The sequence below is a fragment of the Melospiza georgiana genome, chromosome 10 (assembly GCF_028018845.1).
Source record: "Melospiza georgiana isolate bMelGeo1 chromosome 10, bMelGeo1.pri, whole genome shotgun sequence".
NCBI classification, from domain to species: domain Eukaryota; kingdom Metazoa; phylum Chordata; class Aves; order Passeriformes; family Passerellidae; genus Melospiza; species Melospiza georgiana.
In genome coordinates, this window is record NC_080439.1 from 24,217,512 (window position 1) to 24,236,615 (window position 19,104).

Here is a 19,104-nt window from a genome sequence, read left to right on the forward strand (position 1 = left end):
TTCTGCAGCATTTCCACAAGAACACCATTGGTGTTCCTCCAGTCTCAACTCTTCCCTGTTGTGTGTAAGACATTTTGTACTATAGCTTTCTGCTTAAAATTCTAATAATATTGAGATTGAAATTCCGTCACCTTTCTCCATTTCTCATATTCCCTCTAGCATGCCTCTCAAATTTGATGGAGCTTGAAGAAAGCCAGCTCTGCTGCCTGCCTAGAGGGCATTTGGGTCTTCCTTCAGTGATCTCTTTCCCTCCTGCATCCATTCCCATTCCATCATTGGATTAAGTTGAAGAAACCCCAGAGTGTTCCAGATGTTGAGTGATCAAATGGCAGCAGAGAGCTTGGATAGATAGAGGGGGTCTGAGGAAGGAGAAACTCAAAACTTTCTCTCTTCAGAGAGGAACTGCCGCTCCCTGCTGTGCTGTTCACAGCTTCCCAATTTGAATCCAGAGTTGTGAAAATGTGGAAACTGTGAAAATATGAGCTGCGAACACTGGGAAGCTGCGAAGCAGGGAAATGGGTGGGGAATTGCAATCTCTCTTGAATGCAAAGGTTATAGATTCTGGCTGAAAACTTAATTCTCTAGAAGTAAGTTTTTGTCACTACAACAGCAAGAGAAAGCCAAGGTGGCAGAATTGTTTTGGTTGTAGAAACCTTTCATTTCTTTACTCATAACTTCTGGCATCTTTGCATTTGAGGCAGAGTTCTTGAGACCTGGCCTCTGCCAAAAGACAAACTTCCTTTGAGCAAAGCCAGTTGTCTTGTTTCTGAGCCTGGAAGTGAGAAGCAATAATAATAGTAATAAAACAGACTTCCATTTCATTTTATTTTTCTTTTGAATACTTTGCAGCAAAAGGGTGTGAAAGGTGATGTTTCATGTAGGAGCAGCCTTGGTTGAGGAGCCGTGCCTTGCATTGGCCCAGGGAAGATTGAGTTTGACTTGCCTGAAGTGCAGGTGTTGGAAGCCACCTGCTGGGCCTGGCAGTGTTGTGTCCCTCAGCTGGCAGGGCTGAGGAAGGACTCACCTGGCAGTGGCTCCTGAAGGAAACTTTTTGAAAGAGGGGAAAGCCAGTCATAGATTTAGCAGGTGACTTGCAGGGAGGTGTCTCTGGCTGGTACTGTCTAATTCCCAAGGCTCCAAGAAGCCAAGAACAGCCATGAGCTTTTCAGCACAGGTCCACAGAATCTGTAGCTGCTTTCTTGTGACTCAGAGTGGAAGCAAATCCATCCTTTCAGAGGGGAGGACCCTCTGCAGAGCCACCTCAACTGTGCTGCTACCCCCAGGCATGGCAGGGCAGTGGTGCCTCCTGGAGCCAGAAGGGCTTTAGAGCTGCAGCATGGGCTCCTTGGGAGCCTTTCCCTGCATCCCTGCCATTCCCAGGGTGACAGAGCCCTGTGCTGCAGTGCCTGAGTGCCACTGAGCCCTTTCCTTCCATCCCTGCCATTCTCAAGGTGACAGAGCCCTTTCCTTCCATCCCTGCCATTCCCAAGGTGACAGAGCCCTTTCCTTCCATCCCTGCCATTCCCAAGGTGACAAAGCCCTGTGCTGCAGTGCCACTGAGCCCTTTCCTCCCATCCTTGCCATTCCCAAGGTGACAGAGCCCTGTGCTGCAGTGCCACTGAGCCCTTTCCTTCCATCCCTGCCATTCCCAGGGTGACAGAGCCCTGTGCTGCAGTGCCACTGAGCCCTTTCCTTCCATCCCTGCCATTCCCAAGGTGACAAAGCCCTGTGCTGCAGTTCACAGCTCGAGCCTGCTGCTGGCACAGAGAACATGGTGGCACCCACCAAAGCTCTGGGGCTTAGGGCTGTGTCCAGCTGTGACCTGGGTGAAGCTGCTCCATGGGCTCATGGGAGCCAGGGTAGACCCTGCAGTGGTGAGCAAGTGGGAGCTGACACATCCAAAGGGATAACCAAAAGATCCAAAGGGACCTGCTGGCCCTGTTACTGGCAACTCCTGGTAGCAGCAGTGGAGACTTGCAGCACCCCATTACCTGAGGGTCCCCCACCCTCCATGGCTGCAGATAATGGGCTGCTCCCCCTCAAATAAATCATTCCCTCTACCTGAAATCAAGGTAGAATGGCAGGAGCCTGAACTGTGCCTCAGCAAGTTGTCTTGTCCCAAGGCCCTGCACATCCTTGATCTGTGACACGTGCCTAAACTCATTACAAGGCTGGACATCAGCAGGCAGGGTGTTCAGAAGATGCAGTGTTCAGGGTGTTCAGAAGATGCAGTGTTCCTGGGAGATCTCAGCTGACACTGTACTGAGGAACAGGGACATTGCATCCCTCCTGACAAACCTCACTTTGTGCTACCTTCTGGTGCTGCAAAATGGGCATTTAAATTCCCTGCCAGGTCAGCCATTCATCACAAACACGTGTAGACTTAATTGCTAATTAATTTTCCCTGGCTACTGTAGATTTTTTTCCCCTCAGTGTGTGAAATCTAGAAGAACTTTGTTAGAACCAGCCACAGATGAATTGGCTGTAATCAGTGTTCCCTCACTTGGGTGAGAAGTAACAGTTCATCAGCCCTTAATTAGCTCTGACTTTTTTGAGAGCAGTCTCCAATTTTTTGACAGGGAGATATATATCTTGTTTCTCTTGTAGCAAAACAAAGAAAGTAATTTTGCCTTGAATTGACAAATTGGGCTGTGTTTGTTGGTGTTTTCTTCCTCCTGATGGTGAGAGCAAAGCTGCATGTCTTACCTCGATTGCTGAGCAAATTGTTCAGTTCATGTCTCTTGTCACACAGGAAAGAACAGTGATTGTACAAGGAAGGGAGTTTGAGCTCAGTTTAATTAACTTGTGAATGGGCAACCAGCAGTGTTTGTGTGATACATTAAGGTAAGGGAAGAGCTTTTAGATTCCTCTCAGCATCAGAGAAACTTTGTGTTTTGTTTTTGTGAGTGCAGCATCTCTTTTTATTAATCTGATGGGATCAGCTTTTGTCTTTTTCCCCTATTGAGAACCCCCCATTGCAAGGTCATAGGTGACTTTGATGCCCTGATACCTGGTGTCTGTAGGGAGAAATCCAGTTTTGGTGGGGAAGGTGCATGATCAGTCATTTGAGAGATGGAGGGATCCCAGTGAAAATGGTTGGAGATACAAACTTCCCACCCAGTCATGTTGAATAAGAATAAATTTCTGCCCAAAGTACATTTGAAAACCAGTTTTTATTCAACTTTCCAGATAACAGATTTTTACTTTCTACTTCTGCATAAACCAGACTTCTGCTAACACCTAGTTTGCTCACAGTCTTTTAAAAACAAAAATCTCTTCGGTCAAATTTTAATCTCTTAAGCAGCACATTGTAGGGGGCTGGAGAAGGCCAGGCTATTAATGTTCAGTGTTGCTTTGTTAAAATAGCACAGGAATTTTCAGTGCTAGCAACCTGTGGAGCAGATACAGAGGGTTCTTTTCACTTGGTCAATTTACCTGTTAAGTTTTAGCTTCATTCAAATCTGAGAAACCAGTGAGAGGTTATTAATATAGGAAAGCTTGTATGGCCCTTCTCAGTCAGTGAATATGAGCAAGATTTATGGATCTGAGCTTTACTAGTACTACAATTTTAGACATCTTTAATTGTAGTCAGCACCATTCCCTCAAAAATTTGTTTAATAAAGCTTTGTACATGCAGTATGCATTTTTCAGGAGCTTCTCTTTCTTTTCTTATATGTCCAGCACCGTGAAGTTAATTTATGTACCTAAATACGTGCTGTTTGATTTTAATTGAATAACAGTTTCTTTCCAACTAGAGCTTATCACACATCACCAAAAAAAATAGTAGCCATTTAGATTTAAAGAATAGTTTAATCAGGTTTGCTTCAAAAAGACCCTAAAAGTACAAGTGTAATGGAAATTAAAATTATTATTTAAAGTATTTTTCCTCTGACTGACTTCAGTGATGATTAAAGTTGTTTATGTAAATCTGTTAATTGGATCAGGCCAATCCTGGTATGAGTTCCCTCCTGTGTGGTCTCAGCCTGAAGGTAGCAGGCAGTTGAGATGATGGGAATACCTAAAGATGCTGGTAAGGGAGGAGTCAGATCTGTCATTCCTACCCTGCTGTGTGTAGTAAGAGTCACATTTCTGTCACATCTGAGACCACTGAACCAGGGGTGTAAAAGCACTCTGTTATTTATGCTGGAACAAGAGCAGGATGCACACCCAAGTAAGCAAATGGGATGAGAAGCCCAGATAATGTTGGCCTTGGTTAAAAAGCACTGCCTTGGAGTCCCCAGGAAGATGTGCCTGTTCCTGACATTCACCTAGGCTCTGGCTGTGCCCAGAGTCAGCCTGGCTGCCACCACCAGGGATGTCCCTGGGCAGGCTTGGCAGCCCTGCTTCATCTCACCAGGGCTTTGGAAATAACAGGTGGCAGCTTAGGGTTTGTGTAAGCAATGCCAGCTGTGAGGAAAACTTATGAGTGACACTGTGACACCTTGAGGATTCAGAAAGAGACCCCAGGTTTGCTTCCAGGTGAGGCTGCTAGAGAGGCCCAGACCCGTTCTCCAGCATGAAGAGGCAAGGGGAAGTTCCTCCTTCTGTCTTCATGGCTAGGGCTCAGACCTGAGAGTGTGGGTAGTGCTGGCTGGAGGAGAAGCTCTGTTAGGGCCCTTCCCTGTTCTCAGGGTATTCAGTTGTGCTGCCCAATAACACAGCCTGCCGGATTCCAGCTTGTCTGGCTGATGCATCACCTCTCCTTTTCTCATCTTTCAGGTTATTTCCAGGATTTGTTGAACAAGTCAGAGAAGGCCCTTCATGATGCCTTTCCAAGCCTGTACGGAGAGTTGTACACTCAGAACGCGAAGGTGTTCAAGGACTTGTACAGCGAGCTGCGCCGCTACTACCGCAGCTCCAACATCAACCTGGAGGAGGCCCTCAACGAGTTCTGGACACGGCTGCTGGAGAGGCTCTTCAAGCTGCTGAACCCCCAGTACCACATCACAGACGAGTACCTGGACTGCATGGTCAAACACGCCGAGCAGCACAAGCCCTTCGGGGAGGTGCCCCGGGAGCTGAAGCTGAAGGCGACACGAGCCTTCATCGCGGCGCGCTCCTACGCGCAGGGCTTCCTGGTGGGCAGCGACGTGGTCAGAAAGGTGTCCCAGGTACGCTGCTGCTCCCCTCTCCTCCATCCTCACCTGTTGGGAGAGGGGGTGTTTCCCTTGTTTTCATTGCAAAGCAAGCAAAGGCTTTCCAGTTTTAAAAAAATAACTACTCGAGTATTGTAAACCAAAGGTGACGCCAGCAAAGGGGAGAGATGTGACCATGGTCACAGGGGTTTGCAGGATGAGAGAGAGGTGAGAATGTTGACTCCATGATCAGAAGGCTTGATTTATTATTTTATGATGTATATACTACATTATTACTATACTAAAAAGAAAAGGAAGGAAAAGTTCTCAGAAGGCTAGCTAAGAATAGAATAGAGAAGAATGAAACAAAGGTCTGTGTCTTGGCAGAGAGTGAGAGCAGCTCCCCTGTGAGTGGTCATTAAATCCAAACAACCACATGAGACCAATCACGGATCCACCTGTTGCATTCCACAGCAGCAGATAACCATTGTTTACATTTTGTTGCTGAAACTTCTCAGCTTCAGCAGGAAAAATCCTAATGAAAGGATTTTAATGAAAAGATGTCTGTGACAGACAGAGAGAATGATGCATCTGACTCCATCATAGAAGGCCAATGAATTACTGTATTATACTGTACTGTGTACATTGTATCTAAACTGAATCTGCCCTGCACTCACTCTTGCTCACAGCTGCTCACCCTGCACTCACCTCTCATTCTCTGGTGACTGTCCCATGACAGTCCCACACACACACCTGGCCCTGATGGGCCAAGGGAACAAGGCATCCTCACTTTGGGTGAACCATCTCCACATTGCATTCTACTTTGGCACAACACAGGCACAGCAAGCCAGATCAGAATTGTGTTTTCCTTCTCCTCTGCTTGTCCCACAGCTTCTCTCTGCTCAGAGGGCATGTGAATACCACACTCAAGGGTTCCCCATCAGTGGGAGGGAGCAGCAAACCTGGACTTCTACAGGCACTGCCAACAACACTCAAACACTTAGATGTAACTCACCCCAAATCAGTTTTTGCCTCATTTTAACCCCTGCAGCAGAGATGTCACTCAGCCAGGCTGTGAAGCCACTCTGCTGCCTGCCCAGATCCCTTGTGCTTCCTGATGTGCCTCTAAATCTCACTGCCTTGTTTTCCTCCTTGATGGGGATGTGTGCAGAGCTGGATGGCCACGAGTGTGCTGGGAATACAGGCACAGGGATGTGTTTCAGAGGCTGGCACTGGGATCCTGTGGCTGTTTATGTAGCCTGTCTATTTGTACAGCTTCTGTGTACAGAGAGGGGGAGTTTGTAAAGTGCATTGGGATCTTCAGGGATGAAAGGTGCTATATAAATGTAAATGAATATGACTGAATCCAGGGTTGCAGAAGGAAGGAAATTGTCTCTATTCTTTACTGCAGAAACAGCCTTTCAGAGCCAGAAGAAAGTGATTGTCCTGAAACAAGATAGTCAGGCTTTCCACACAGGTAGCAAGGAGAAAATCCATCATAAAAAAAAAAAAAGGCTTGCATGCCTCATGTGGAGATGGGAATCAGCAGGTGTGAGAATCAGGGTGTGATGAAGCTGTGGATGCAGAAATGCAGAAGCACAATTCATCTCCTCAGGTGTGGTGACATGGAGCAGGGGACGGTCCCACTTAATGCAGCAAATCCAGGCTTTGATCTCAGGAAGAAACATTAATGTGGTAACAGTGACAAATGCTTTAATTTATCAATGTGGGACTATAAAACTGTTCAGCTACCCAAAAGCCTTTGTACATCTCATTAACATCACACTCTCCTGGCACTTAAGACAGATAAAAGAGGAGAATGATGTAATTTCAGGGGGACAAAAGCAAAATACTTTTCATAAATCCTCTGAATGGCAGAGATTTCCAGCTCAATGGGCATGATCCTGCCTGTAGCTGAGGCTGGTGGTTAAACAGGCTGGCAGGGAAACTGCAGGCATGGCATCAGCCAAGGGGAAGGACCTGAGATACCAACACGCAGCAGATTTTTCCCCCACCTTCATGTAGGCTTCTGGCCCACTGGATTTTGATTCTGGTTGCCCCTTTCTGAATTTTCCTTCTCTTGGGCATCACTTGTCAAACAGGATGTGGGGAACATGACAAGTCACAGATCCTCCTTTTCCCTCAGCTTCCCCCAGTCCATTCCTTCAGGATGGGGGGTTTTCCAGGAGGATCCCAACCATTCCTCTCTCACTGGAGCCCTCCCTGACACTGCAGTTAATCCAGTGTGTTGCTGTTGTGTGAACTGAGTCCGAAAACCTCAGCACAGCCTTCTTGAGAGCTGATTTCATAATGAGGACCAAAACTGGCTCATTTTCCCTGTCTTCTTTACTGCCATTTTAGTTGTGGATTTATACTTGTGTCAAATAGATGTGAAGTGCTTGACTCAACCCACAACTGGTGCCTTGGTTCTAGTCATTTTTCATGTTGTACTGTACTTGTGACATCAGAAGAAGGTCAGAAACTGGAGTTCAACTTTCCTGTCAGCTGGTGGCAGCAGTCTTTAAGTTGGAATTTCATATGGGGCACTGGCGAGTGGTTTGGTCAGGAGGACTGAGGGGGCCTGTTGAAATGAACACCTAGAAATAAATTAGCTAGCTTTGGACTTCGGGACAAAATAGATTTTATTTATTTATTTATTTGTTTGTTTGTTTATGTATTTATTTGCAAATCCCAGGAAAACTACAGATTTCTACTAAACCCCTCCTGGTTTCAGCTTCTGGGACACTTCCAGTTCAGTGTATCCCCTGGATTCTGTCCCTGTCTCAGGTCCCTGTGCAGAGGCAGTGTCACTGGGCACTCCAGAGAAGGGCTGATGCTGTTTGCCAGAGCTCCTGGCTGTCTTTAAGTGGGGGAGAGCCTCCCTGAGTGAGCTACAGGTGTGGATTTCATGAGATTTCTTTAATCCCTGCTCCCTCTTCACTGTGCCCACAGGGTGTTTCTTCCCCAGCCTTCAGCTGCCCCAGTGTCAGAGGCAGCCCAGGGATAGGAACAGGAGCCACGTGTGGGAGCAGCCCCTCTGAGACCTGCTGGGCATAAATAGTTTGAGGGCAGATGAGGAGAAAATGGCAGAACCGTTTTTCATCTTTACTGCCATCCAAGCTTCAAGGCAAAGTCACCCTGACAGACTGCAGGCTCTGACACCAAGTCCTAAAACTTCTGATTGGTGCTTGCTGCACTGACCTGGCCTGGCACAGAGAGCAGTGGCAGTGCTGCCATCTGGGCTGGGAGCGGGCTGGGCTTGGTGTGGCTCTGGCAGGGCAGGATGGATGTGCAGGCTGGCACCCTGCCCTGACACACAGTGAGGGCATGCCTGGGGGGTCAGGGCAGCACCTCTGTGTTCATGGGCAGGTTCTGTGTTCCTGTAGCTGTGCTTTCAGCACAAATTGCAGGATTTCATCTGAGTTGCACAATGCCAAGTGAGTTTTTCATCGCTGGCATTGACGCAGCAGCCACCAAAACAGCAGCAGCCACAAAATCCCCAGTGCAGGGCACTTGAGGAAGGAGCTCCCCCAGGGATGCTGCGTGCCAGCGTGAGGGACAACCCATCTCCCAGTTCTGTTTAGCATCCTGGTCGTTGGCTGTGAGATTGGCAGCTGCCCAAAACCAGCATTTGCTCCAGCTCTGAGCATCATGCAAACAGGAGAGGGCCTCGTGCTGGTGGAGTCACTGCCTGCCAGCTGCTGCCCTGAGACCCTCCCTGCCTGCTGCCCTGAGATCTTCCCTCCTGCCCTGAATCCTCCCTGCCTGCTGCCCTGAATCCTCCCTCACTGCAGCCCAGAGATCCTCCCTCACTGCAGCCCAGAGATCCTCCCTCACTGCTAACCAAAGCTCCTCACTGCTGCCCTGAGCTCCTCCCTCCCTGCTGGCAGCAGCTGCTGTGCACACTCCTGGGACAGACGTGGTAGAAGTGACCTGGGATACTGCAGGAGTGGGAGAGCAAAGCTGGGACAGAAGGAATGGCGAGGGCTGAGAGGTAACCCTTGATAAGCAGCAGCAGAAAGCCCTGAGGGAGAGGCAGGGTGACAAACAGTGGTGGCTGTGACCCTGGCTGGGTTTGTCCCGTGGTGCTCTCACTGCTCAGCCCCCCTGGGTCAGTTGTGCTGCAGAGTGCCCTGGGGACAGGGGCACACAGGGCACTGCCCAGTCTGTGCTGCATTCCTGCACCCCTGGGCACTCAGGAGAGCTGCCCTGGCAATGCCAGAGTGCCCAGAGCCCTCCAAGCCCCCTGGCAGCCCTGGCAGCAGCCTGTGCCTGTCAGGAGAGCACACACGTGATGTTCCATTTCCAAAGGCAGCAGGAGGAAGTGATTTGAAATGAATTTTGCTCATCAGTCAGAAAATGAGTTATTATGACAATCTTTCCTTTGCTGGGTCTTCACTGGTTCTTGTTTCTAAATTTTAAGTTTTCCCAAGGTAGTGGAGATTGATGTGAAGCAAGACCAGCTACATAAGCAAGAAACATTTACTCAAATAATCAATTTTAATAGCTGTTTGCATTTCCTTTTCTCAGTAGATGTTCTTAAGGCTAATTCTCACTTGAGTTTGAAACAAAATACAATGATTTTCTGTATAAGCTTTTTCACTAAATGCTGTATTTCATTTCACCAATGAAAGTTGAAGTCAGCTATCAGTACATTTTTATTTAGCCAATACTGTGTTTCACAATCTATTTCAGTCTTATTTTTTTAAACTTTTCTGTTAGTATAAGGTACATGGCAGCTTTTCTATTTACCACATGAGTAATTTTTAAACACATGGTGGGTCAGTCTGGAAACCAAATTCCAATTAAAAAGTCCTAAAAATAGATTTTTAGAAATGTTTTTAATGGTTAAGTGAAAGTGCTGATAGGACATATGGAAAATAATGTTTATCTAAACATGTTTTGCATTTCCAACAAGTCAATAACATAACAAAGACAGTATGGTCCTCATGTCCTTTAAGACTGCAGCCATCTTTCATACCCTCTGTTTTCCACAGCTTGGAAGGACATATTTCACTTCTGTCTTTCAGCTTTCAGCTGCTTTTCTGGTGAAGTAGAAATAAAATTGATCTTACTGAATTAAACAAAGATAAAATCTTCTTTTCCCACCTATGAAACCTCTGTGCTAAAGCATCTCAGGAGCAGTGAACTCTGGTGCCATGGCTTGGTGGGACATCTCCATCCTTTCAGTGGCTGATCTTTTTTGAGAGCATCAGCAGCAAGCACACAAATCCATAAATAACATGTTATTTCTTTTAAAGGATTTCACTTCTGTAAAAGTATTCATCATTTATCTAAATTGGCTTCCTCTTGATCCTGAGAAGTCAGTGTTAGTGTTTGTAAGTAGATGTTATGAGATGTTGTTCCACAGCAGTGTTGAGTGGCAATACCCTCATATCCCCACTTTTATTTCCTTGTCCCTGGCTGTTATCCCAGCTCTGGCTTTGGAGCTGTATTGTGGCAATGAGCTCCTGAGTGGGGAATAATGTGCTCTGACTCCATGATTTCAGAAGGCTGAACAAATGCTTTATTAAATTATACTGTATTATACTGTACTCAAGAAAAACCTGTGACCCTTACAGACAGCCACAACACAGCTTTCACCTAATTGGTCAATCAATCAAAACACCATCACCAGAGTCCAATTAAGAAATCTCTTTTGGTAAACAATCTCCATAACACATTCTACATGTGCCAAACAACAGATGCAGCAAGTGAAGATAAGAATTGTTTCCCTTCTTTGTCTGAGCTTTCTCACAGACTTTCAGCTTCCCAAGAAAATCTGGGAGAGAGAATTATGTCTCTCCCTGTTCAAAGAATATGTGAATGCCCCCGAGCTGTGCAGGTTTGCGTGGCAGAGATGTGTGGGTTTGTGTCCTGCAGAGTTTCCCTGTGCAGCAGGGAGCTGCAGGATCCCGGGTGCTGGTGCCAGCAGCAGGAGGGGATGGGGGAGGGTGCAGGGCTGCAGCTCACCACAGCCAGGTACCAACAGCAGCTGCTGCAGCAGCCTGGGCTTTTCTTTGGTTTTCCTTCCTGTTGTTGCAAACCACTGGTGAGGCTTTCCAAAAATGAGCTGTCAGTGCCTGTGCTGGAGGTCTGTGGTGCTGCAGGCTCAGCAGCAATCCACTGGGTGCACAAAGCCCCAGGGAGCCTTTGCAGGACTGGCTGTGCTCAGGAGGAGGGCGAGGAGGGCTGAAGGGCCAGGTGGGAACCCTGCAGTGCTGCAGACACCCCGTCCTGTGACTGAGATAAACCCTTGACCTTGAGGGACAGGTCCTGCAGCAGCTCCTGGGCTGGCTGCCTTTTGTCCCTGCAGCCTCTGGCACAGCTGCCCAGCCCTGCCCACAGCTGGGTGACTTTGAAGGGTGCTGGACCTGCCCTTCCTTGCCAAGGGAAGTGTCCCCTCTGCTGAAGTGCCTCGTGTTTTCTTGCCCAGTCAGCTGTCCCTGGCAGTTTGTATGTGAGATTGCATGGCTGAAACCATTTTAGAGCTAAGTTCCAGTCAGCCCAATTCCCCCTGCAAACCCAGGAGCTTAATATCCTTTTCCCTGAGCTGGCTGTGCTGCCTGCATCATCACCCTGCCACCAGCTGCCTTCTTGCTTTAAACACCTTGGTACAGCAGCCCCACACACACCACTGCTCCTTTCCAGCACTGCTGGGGAGGGAATTTTGTAATAACGTTGGAATTTGTTTGGATAGATTCAAATCAAGCTGGATGAGAAGCATGCAGTCTTGAATACATCCTTATGTATTTCACATATTACTTTTCAGTATTTCTATCCCTTATTATGTTTCAATCACAACCCTTCAGGGATAAAAACCCATAGGTGTTCTGAATGGAATAGAAATAATGCAGGAAAGTAGATATATGTCTCCCATATTTACCTGGTGGTTAAAAGTCAATTGAATCTAGTTTTCAAAGGATTGAAAATTGTACCAGCTGGAAATACCTGTGTTAAATGAGCAGAGCAGGGAGTGTGTGGAACAGGCAGGTGTTGGCTTGCAGTGTTATCCTCTGGAGGGAGAGGACATGGCAGCAGTCTGTCTGTCTATGTGGATCTCTCTCTTTTTAATATCTGAAGGCACTTAGGTACTAGACAGGAATCTAAAGACATAGACTCTCCCAATTAGCTGTGGGAGCCATTGTCACTGCCCTCTCCAGGTGCCCTCACCACTGCCTGGAGGGAGATGGGAACAATGTTCCTCCCTGTTTTGCTACCCCAGTTTGCCTCGATTACCCCAGCCATCACATTTAAATCTTTTTCCCTGAGTCTGCAGAATGGCCATGGCTGCTGGGCTGGCAGGGCTGGACCCAGGCAGTCTGTCTGGCCTGAGGCCCAACAGCAGCTCTGGTGTGCTGGAGCATGAAGGGCATGGATTTGGCATCAGCCTCCATCCTCCCTGTCCCTCCCACAGCGAGCACTGATCACACAAGGGTGACAGCAGGAGGGGCTCTGGACTCTGCTGGCATTTTCTGTGCCCCCTGTGCCACCAGAGCCAGCACAGCCACCCCCAGCACGCTGTGCCTGTGCCCTGCTCACCCCTCATCCCTGCCAGGTTTGGGAACTGGATGGATCCTGAATGATGGACTTGGTGAGGCTCAGACCTCCCCGTGCTCCAAGGACTCGTGGCTGTGCATTTATGGAAGGAAGATGCAAAATAATGACTGAAGTGATTATACAATTCATTAGACTTTGAAAGAATCATATTTCTGTCAGCCCTGCAGCTGTTTCTTTTAGAGTTTCACTCTGAAAAATGGGAAAGCTTGGTTCATTTAACACACATCAAGGTGCTAATTACATCAGGGCTGGCATAAACATGCACAAGGCAGCTGCTGACCATGTGCTGGAGGGAGCAGGGTGTGCTCCCCACAGCAGCTCCTCTGCACCAGCCCAGGGCTGGGCACACCTGCAGCTCCCCTCCTGTCACCAGAGAAAGTGGCCACTGACTGCCCAGTGGATGGAGCACATTTCCAGTTATGCATGTGGAGGGGCAAAGAACATCACAGCCCTTCTGGGTTTTGATCATAATATTTGAGGGTCCCTCCACGAGGAGACTGTAAAAGTGAAATGTTTCCCAGTGTGAAATGGGCACATTGCAGACAGCTCTGAGCACAGAGCTGGCCAACTCCCCTGTGAGACACAAACCCCTCCTCAGAGTGCTGGTTTGCTCTAAAAGAGAGCAGGGCTGGCTTTCTGAGCCCATTCCTGGGCTGCTGGGCATCCCACAGGAAGCTCAGGAGCACTCCTCACTGCTGGCCCAGCAGGATCAGCTCCTCTGCTTGACCTGTTTCTGTAGCTGCTGTTCTTCACACTGACAGCTTTATCCCAACTGTAGGATTCCAGCCAAGGGATTTGGGGTAATTGGAGTGCCTGTGAATACCTGCCTGCATTTCCCAGCACACACAGCCTGATCCGTGGCTTGAAGAGCTGACCTGCTTTCCCTTAGACACTGCCACAGTAAGGTTTTTTCTCAGCTGGCAGAACTTCCCTCTCCTGCCTTTACAAATCCCGTGAGTGAGGGTGCCAGGAATGGCTCAGCCTTTGTGGCTGCTTCAGCCCCAGCCCTGGGGAGGTCTCCAGCTCCAAGTGCTCCTGCCTCCAGAGCCTGCCTGTGAGACCTGCCTGTGTCTGCTGGCTCCAGAGCGTCCCTTGCTTTGGAAACCTAAATTTTCTGATGTCACTGGGTTTAACTGCTGCTTCTGGAGGTTAGAATGGCCATTCAGATAGCAAGGCCTTCTACCTGGGAAAGCAGACCTGAGAGTCAGTACAGGCACGTTTTGACAGATATCTGACACATCTGGAGCTGTTTTGTTTCACCCCAACCAACCCCACACCAAACCAAAATCACAGGTCCCAGTGCCCACCTTGGGTCTGCACTGCTCCTGGGAGATGAGAGCCAGGCAGGGAATGGGAGAGCAGCCACGGGGCAGGGACATGGTCAGTGTGGGAACACCAACTCCACAGCACAGAGAGCTCCCTGCAGGCCACCCTCACGCTGCCTTGGGTGAGATTTGTAGAGGTACTAGAACCCAGAGAACATCACCTCCACCAGCAGTGCTAAGGACCAGCTCAGCCTCATCCCTCCACCAGCTGCCCTGCCCCTGTCCCTCCGACATCTGTGGGCTGTGACAGCACTGCCAGCAGCCTGGAGTTCTCACCCAGGCTGGCCTGGCCCTCCATCCCCACGTCTCTCCACTCTACCTAACCCTGCTTCCCCTGGGAAGCAAGGCACAGATGGCTCACAGCAGCCTGGGGGGAATGTGCAAGGGGAGAAGGGGGGTAGGAAAAATACCAGCAAGAGCTCAACTTATTTTATTGGTGTTAAATGCCTTTCAGATGTACTTAAAGGTCCCTGAAGGCCAAGGAGTCCAGTCACATTGCAACTAGGCTGCAGGTTCTCATTTGCTTTTAAGCCAGGCTTCAAAAGGAGAAAGGATTTGGGGTCGGATAATTCTTTTATTCTTCTTTTTTTTTTTTATCTTTCCTTTGTTTGAAGCCACTACTTCAAAAGCAGCATCTGCAGCTTGGCTGCAGGCTCTGGGTGCCAGAGGAGCTGCCCATCTCCTGCTGGGCACAGAGGAGCCCTGCTACTGGCCCTGGGCTCAGTCCTGAGCCTGAGAGCAGAGCCCAAACACTCTGTGCTGCTCTGGCTGGAGCTTGGTGCTGCCACTGGGGAAAAGATTGTCCAGGTGCCTGTGGCTTCCTGAAGCTCCACTTTTCTCCAGCTCTCAGGAAGCTGGGATGGGAGGGAAGGATCATTGCTTGACCCTGTGACTGCAGGATGTGACAGAGCTGCTCCCAGCACTAATATCTCTTCACTTCCCTGAGGCCTTCCTCTCTGCATCCCACACTTTGGTCCTTCAGACACCTTTTCAGGAAATAATTAACTTGTATAAAGAAATGCTTTTTGGGGTAAGGAGGGTACAGCAGCTTTTAGCTGTGTGCAAGTCAGATCATCACTTCCTTGGTCCTTTCATGCCCCAGTACAGCCCAGGGTATTTTTGGAGGCTTTGGATATTTTTGAAGCACTAGACATTAAGGTAATAACAGAAAATGCCTCTCCTCTTTGCCCCTCTGTTCTTCTGTGAGACCTCTCAAATCAGGTCCCAGTTCAGAAGAGTAAAATCCCTGCCAGTGTTGCAGGCTGAGCAAAGTCTAGGGTCAGGAACAGCACCCCTGTTTGCACCAAATCTTACACTGCAAAAAGAGCCCTGCAGGTCAGTGGGTGTTATTTGGAAAATCAGCACAGAACCTGGGCAGGAGCTTCAGAACAGACCACGGTGGGGCTGAGGGAGAAGTGTTCCATGGCTCTAGATCTGCTCCTGCTACCTCTGAGCATCTGCAGGTGTGCAGACGTTGGTAACGTGGGCTGAACGTGCAAATCACAAGTTTGATTTGTTCTTCACAGGCACAGAGGAAGGATGGGAAGGTTTTATCCTCTGTCCTGGCGAAATGTAGCCCATTTTGGCCAGAGTGCTGCTGTGTCCTGTGGGCTCCAAAGGCCTGGCCATGGCCCGAGCTGGCAGCACTCAGGTGTCTCTGGGCCCTCATTGCAGGGCTGTCTCATGCACTGGAGCTGTGTGCTTGCCCATATGCAAGTACTTTGTCCTCCCTGTGTTTGTGCCTCAGAAAGTTTATAATTGTTCTAAAGCTGTGTTTAGGTGCTGTGAAGGGTAACTTTGCTCTCCTGAAGTGCAGAGGGAGACAGTTGGTGACTTCTTGTTATCCTCCAGCCTCCTGTGTGTCTGTGATTCTCTGCCTGGAAAGCATGCTAATAAACTACATGGCAGGAGCCTCTTTTTTTTTCTTTGTTAAAAGCCTTTCACACTGAATGTTTTCTAAATTGGCTAGGAGGTGGCAAGGAACCCAGTTAGTGCCTAATCCCCCAGCCCATCCTCTCAGCAAATGGCTTGTGAAAGTCATTAATTTCACTGTAATTGATTTAAACGTATCTCAGGAGGAGGAAAAATTAAGGAAACCAATGCTACTCTGAATAGAGAATTCTGTGTTCTCAATTTTCTGTCAAATTATCTCCCCACGTGCCTGTTGGTGCTGGTTGCTGAGCAAACACTGTGCCAGGGAGTCACACAGCAAATCCCAGCTCACAGAACCTGAGGTGAGCTCCAGCACCAGGGCAGGAGGCAGGAGAGCCTGCAAAGGGCTTGGGTGGCTCCACCACCAAAACATGGGCACACGAGGCTTTGGGAAGTGGCCATGGAGAAGCACAGAGCTGGAGCTGCTGACAGCCTCCTTGAAATGGCACTGCTTGTGGTGGAACTGGGCTTTTTATGAGGCAGCCACCTGTTCCCCTTGCATTAGTCATTGCTACTACTGGATCCCCAGCTGTAAAGTAGTTTTAATTAAAATTATTTATTGCTCAGTAAGATTTCTCCCCTATTTTGGGTGTATCTTAGAAGATAACATTTTTTCCTTATCACTTCATCACTGGGCTTACACTTCAAAGGACTGTATCTGTGGATGTCACTGTGATCAGAATAGAGGATGTGGATTTTAGCTGAGCAGTGACGTACAATCAATGTATTTTTAAGCTGAGCTTAGCTTTATTTTGCATTTTTATTTATACCTCTGACAACTGAATGAGTGCCCTGGCTCCAAGCCATATCTCTCAATAATAATGATCTTTTCTTCAGATTCTTGGGAAGTGGCTTCTCCACCGTATTGTGGATGTTCTCTTGACATCTTAATGCAGTTTCTAGGTCACTGAGCTAAGAAAAGACTAGAGGTGCCACTAAAGCCTCCTTAAAGGAGAACCAGCCACAGGCTGGGCCAGCTTGATGGCACTTAGAGAAATCAATTATTGTCATGTACTCCTTCACGCTGTGCCAGATCAGTTAAAGCTGGAGCACTGTGATCAGGTTTCACTCCCTCTGCAGGACTTTCCATGCTCCTGCCCTCAGACCACCTGTGTGAATGGATGTTGCTCATGGACCCATCAGGTGTTCAGGTCTGTGTGGGAAGCTGAGGGACTCCCTGCAGGTCTCACCTGGCACCCACTTGAGCAGGGGTAACTCAGTGTTTCAGGCTCCTGGGAAGGCTGAGGGGTGAGAGCAGGAGCACTGGGAGGTGAAGATGTCTCAGTGTGCAGGTGGAGGTTGGTCTGGCCTTTTCCAGCCTGGAGAAACTGCTTCACTGCCCCTGGGGGGGAGTTCACCTGGGAGGAGCTGCCAGGGAGGGAGGGGTGTGTGTGTGTCCCCAGGAGCTCCTCTCCCCACTGCCCTGCTGGAGCTGTGTGCCCAAGGGAGGCAGGACAGCTGCAGTGCCCCCTGCTTGTGTTGTTGGATCCTCAGCCCCTCCACACTGGGCTGGGATTCCCCTGTGTGGATACTGCATGGATGAAAAAAACCTGGAAGCTCACATCAGCAAACTAATCCATGAGCACCCCGAGATGTTTGAAGGACTCTGTTCCTTATATGCTGCCAGTGCCCCAGAAGAAGAGAAGGTGCAGGATCAGGGCTGGGAGGGTTCTGGTAGCCTCCAGCCCCCACTCTCTGCTGCCCTGTGTGGAGCAGTAGTCCATGGGCTGGGTGGAACAGTGAGAAACTGAGCTCTGGCCAAGCAAAACATAGAGAAAATATTTGGTGTGGTTCCTCTTCCTGCTCCCTTATCCTTCTTTTTCTCAGTTCATCTCTGCAGCCTGTGCCAAAGGCCTGCTGCTGCCAACAGGACAGGCTGGAGTCCTTCTCTGGGGAAAGGGAGTGGAGCCTTGCACCTGCACAAATTAATATTGATCCTTTCTGCCAGGAGATGAGGCTGAACACTCGACACCTGCCAGATTGAACAGAGCAGTGCTGGTGGTGGATGGTCACCTGCTCGTCCTCAGAGGAGGCTGTGGGGCCAGGCCCCACTCCTGGGGCAGTGGGACACTGCACTGTCCTCCAGGAGACAAAGCCACCTTGTGAGAGGGACAGAATGCCAGTGCACCCTCTGCCATCCAGAAACTGAGGTGCACAAGTACTTTTCTTCCCCCCCATGCTCTCAGGAGTTGAAACTGAGCTCAACTGAATGCTGGCTGCACTCACTGCCCCAAGGCAGGTGGCAGCATCCCAGAGGAGCTGCAGAGGCATGGACACGGGGGTGTGGCTGGTGATGGGCACTGTGGCTGGTGATGGGCACTGTGGCTGGTGGCAGTGGCATGGGCAGGAGGACAGAAGGCAGCTCTCTGCAGCACAGGGCCTTGGAGATGCTTTTTTAAGCCAAGATCTGTCTCTTGCCTCTCCCAGTGCCTGCCATGGGCTCTGGCAGGGTATCAGCAGCTTTGTGTCCTTGCTGGTGGCTGTCCTCTGAGCCTGGGGGGGCTGACCCACAGCACAGGGGTGCTTCCTGCAGGCAGAGCTGTGTTCCTGTTTTCCAGAGCATTTCAGCTCCCTCTGCTCCAAACATCTGCTCAGTGCAACCAGGGCTGTGTGTGGGAAAGGCATATGGTGGGGTGTTCTGGCTGCCTCAGTGCTGTGGGAAGCCCCACATTTCAGGACTCAGCTGTGCCCCGGGTCCCAGTTTGTGCAGTGGGAGGTGACAGTGCCCATGGCCACAGCTGGATGAGCAGAATGAGCAGCCGTGGGCTGTGCCAGGAGCTGATGGCCTGGGCAGGCTATAAGATTGTGTTGTGAGTGTCACCGTGTCATGGTGGTGATTGCCCTGCCTGGGGAGGGGGAGGTCACAGCTCCTTTCCCATCTGCATCCCTGCTTTTTGTGTGAGTGCTCTGCTTTCAGAAGGTCTGGAGCTACAGCCTGTGTGGGCATGCACTGTGCTCTTACCTGGTGTCTTTCCAGCCACTATTCAGCCGTGGTTATTGAAACCCTGAGGTGAAAAATGAGCTGCTCCTTTGTTTGCCTGTCCCTGTGCTTTGTTGCAGCGCTGAGGTGGTTGCACTGTTCTCCTGTGTGAAGGTGCAGTGTGTGTGTGATGCAGCAGGACAGAGCCTCCATCTCCTGGTGGCACAGGCACATGGCAGCCGGCTCTGCCTGCAGGAGCTGTCCAGGACAGGGACCCAGAGCTGGCCAAGGA

At 49.4% G+C, this 19,104-nt stretch overlaps 1 protein-coding gene across 1 annotated transcript in view; it reads left to right on the forward strand.

The window, feature by feature from the left end:
- The window catches only part of GPC1 (glypican 1), a 211,003-nt gene that overhangs the window by 176,873 nt on the left and 15,026 nt on the right, over positions 1-19,104 (forward strand). Inside the window, exon 3 of the mRNA XM_058031230.1 lies at positions 4,720-5,111. Coding sequence (XP_057887213.1) covers positions 4,720-5,111 — 392 coding nt within the window. The remainder of the gene's footprint in view (positions 1-4,719; positions 5,112-19,104) is intronic.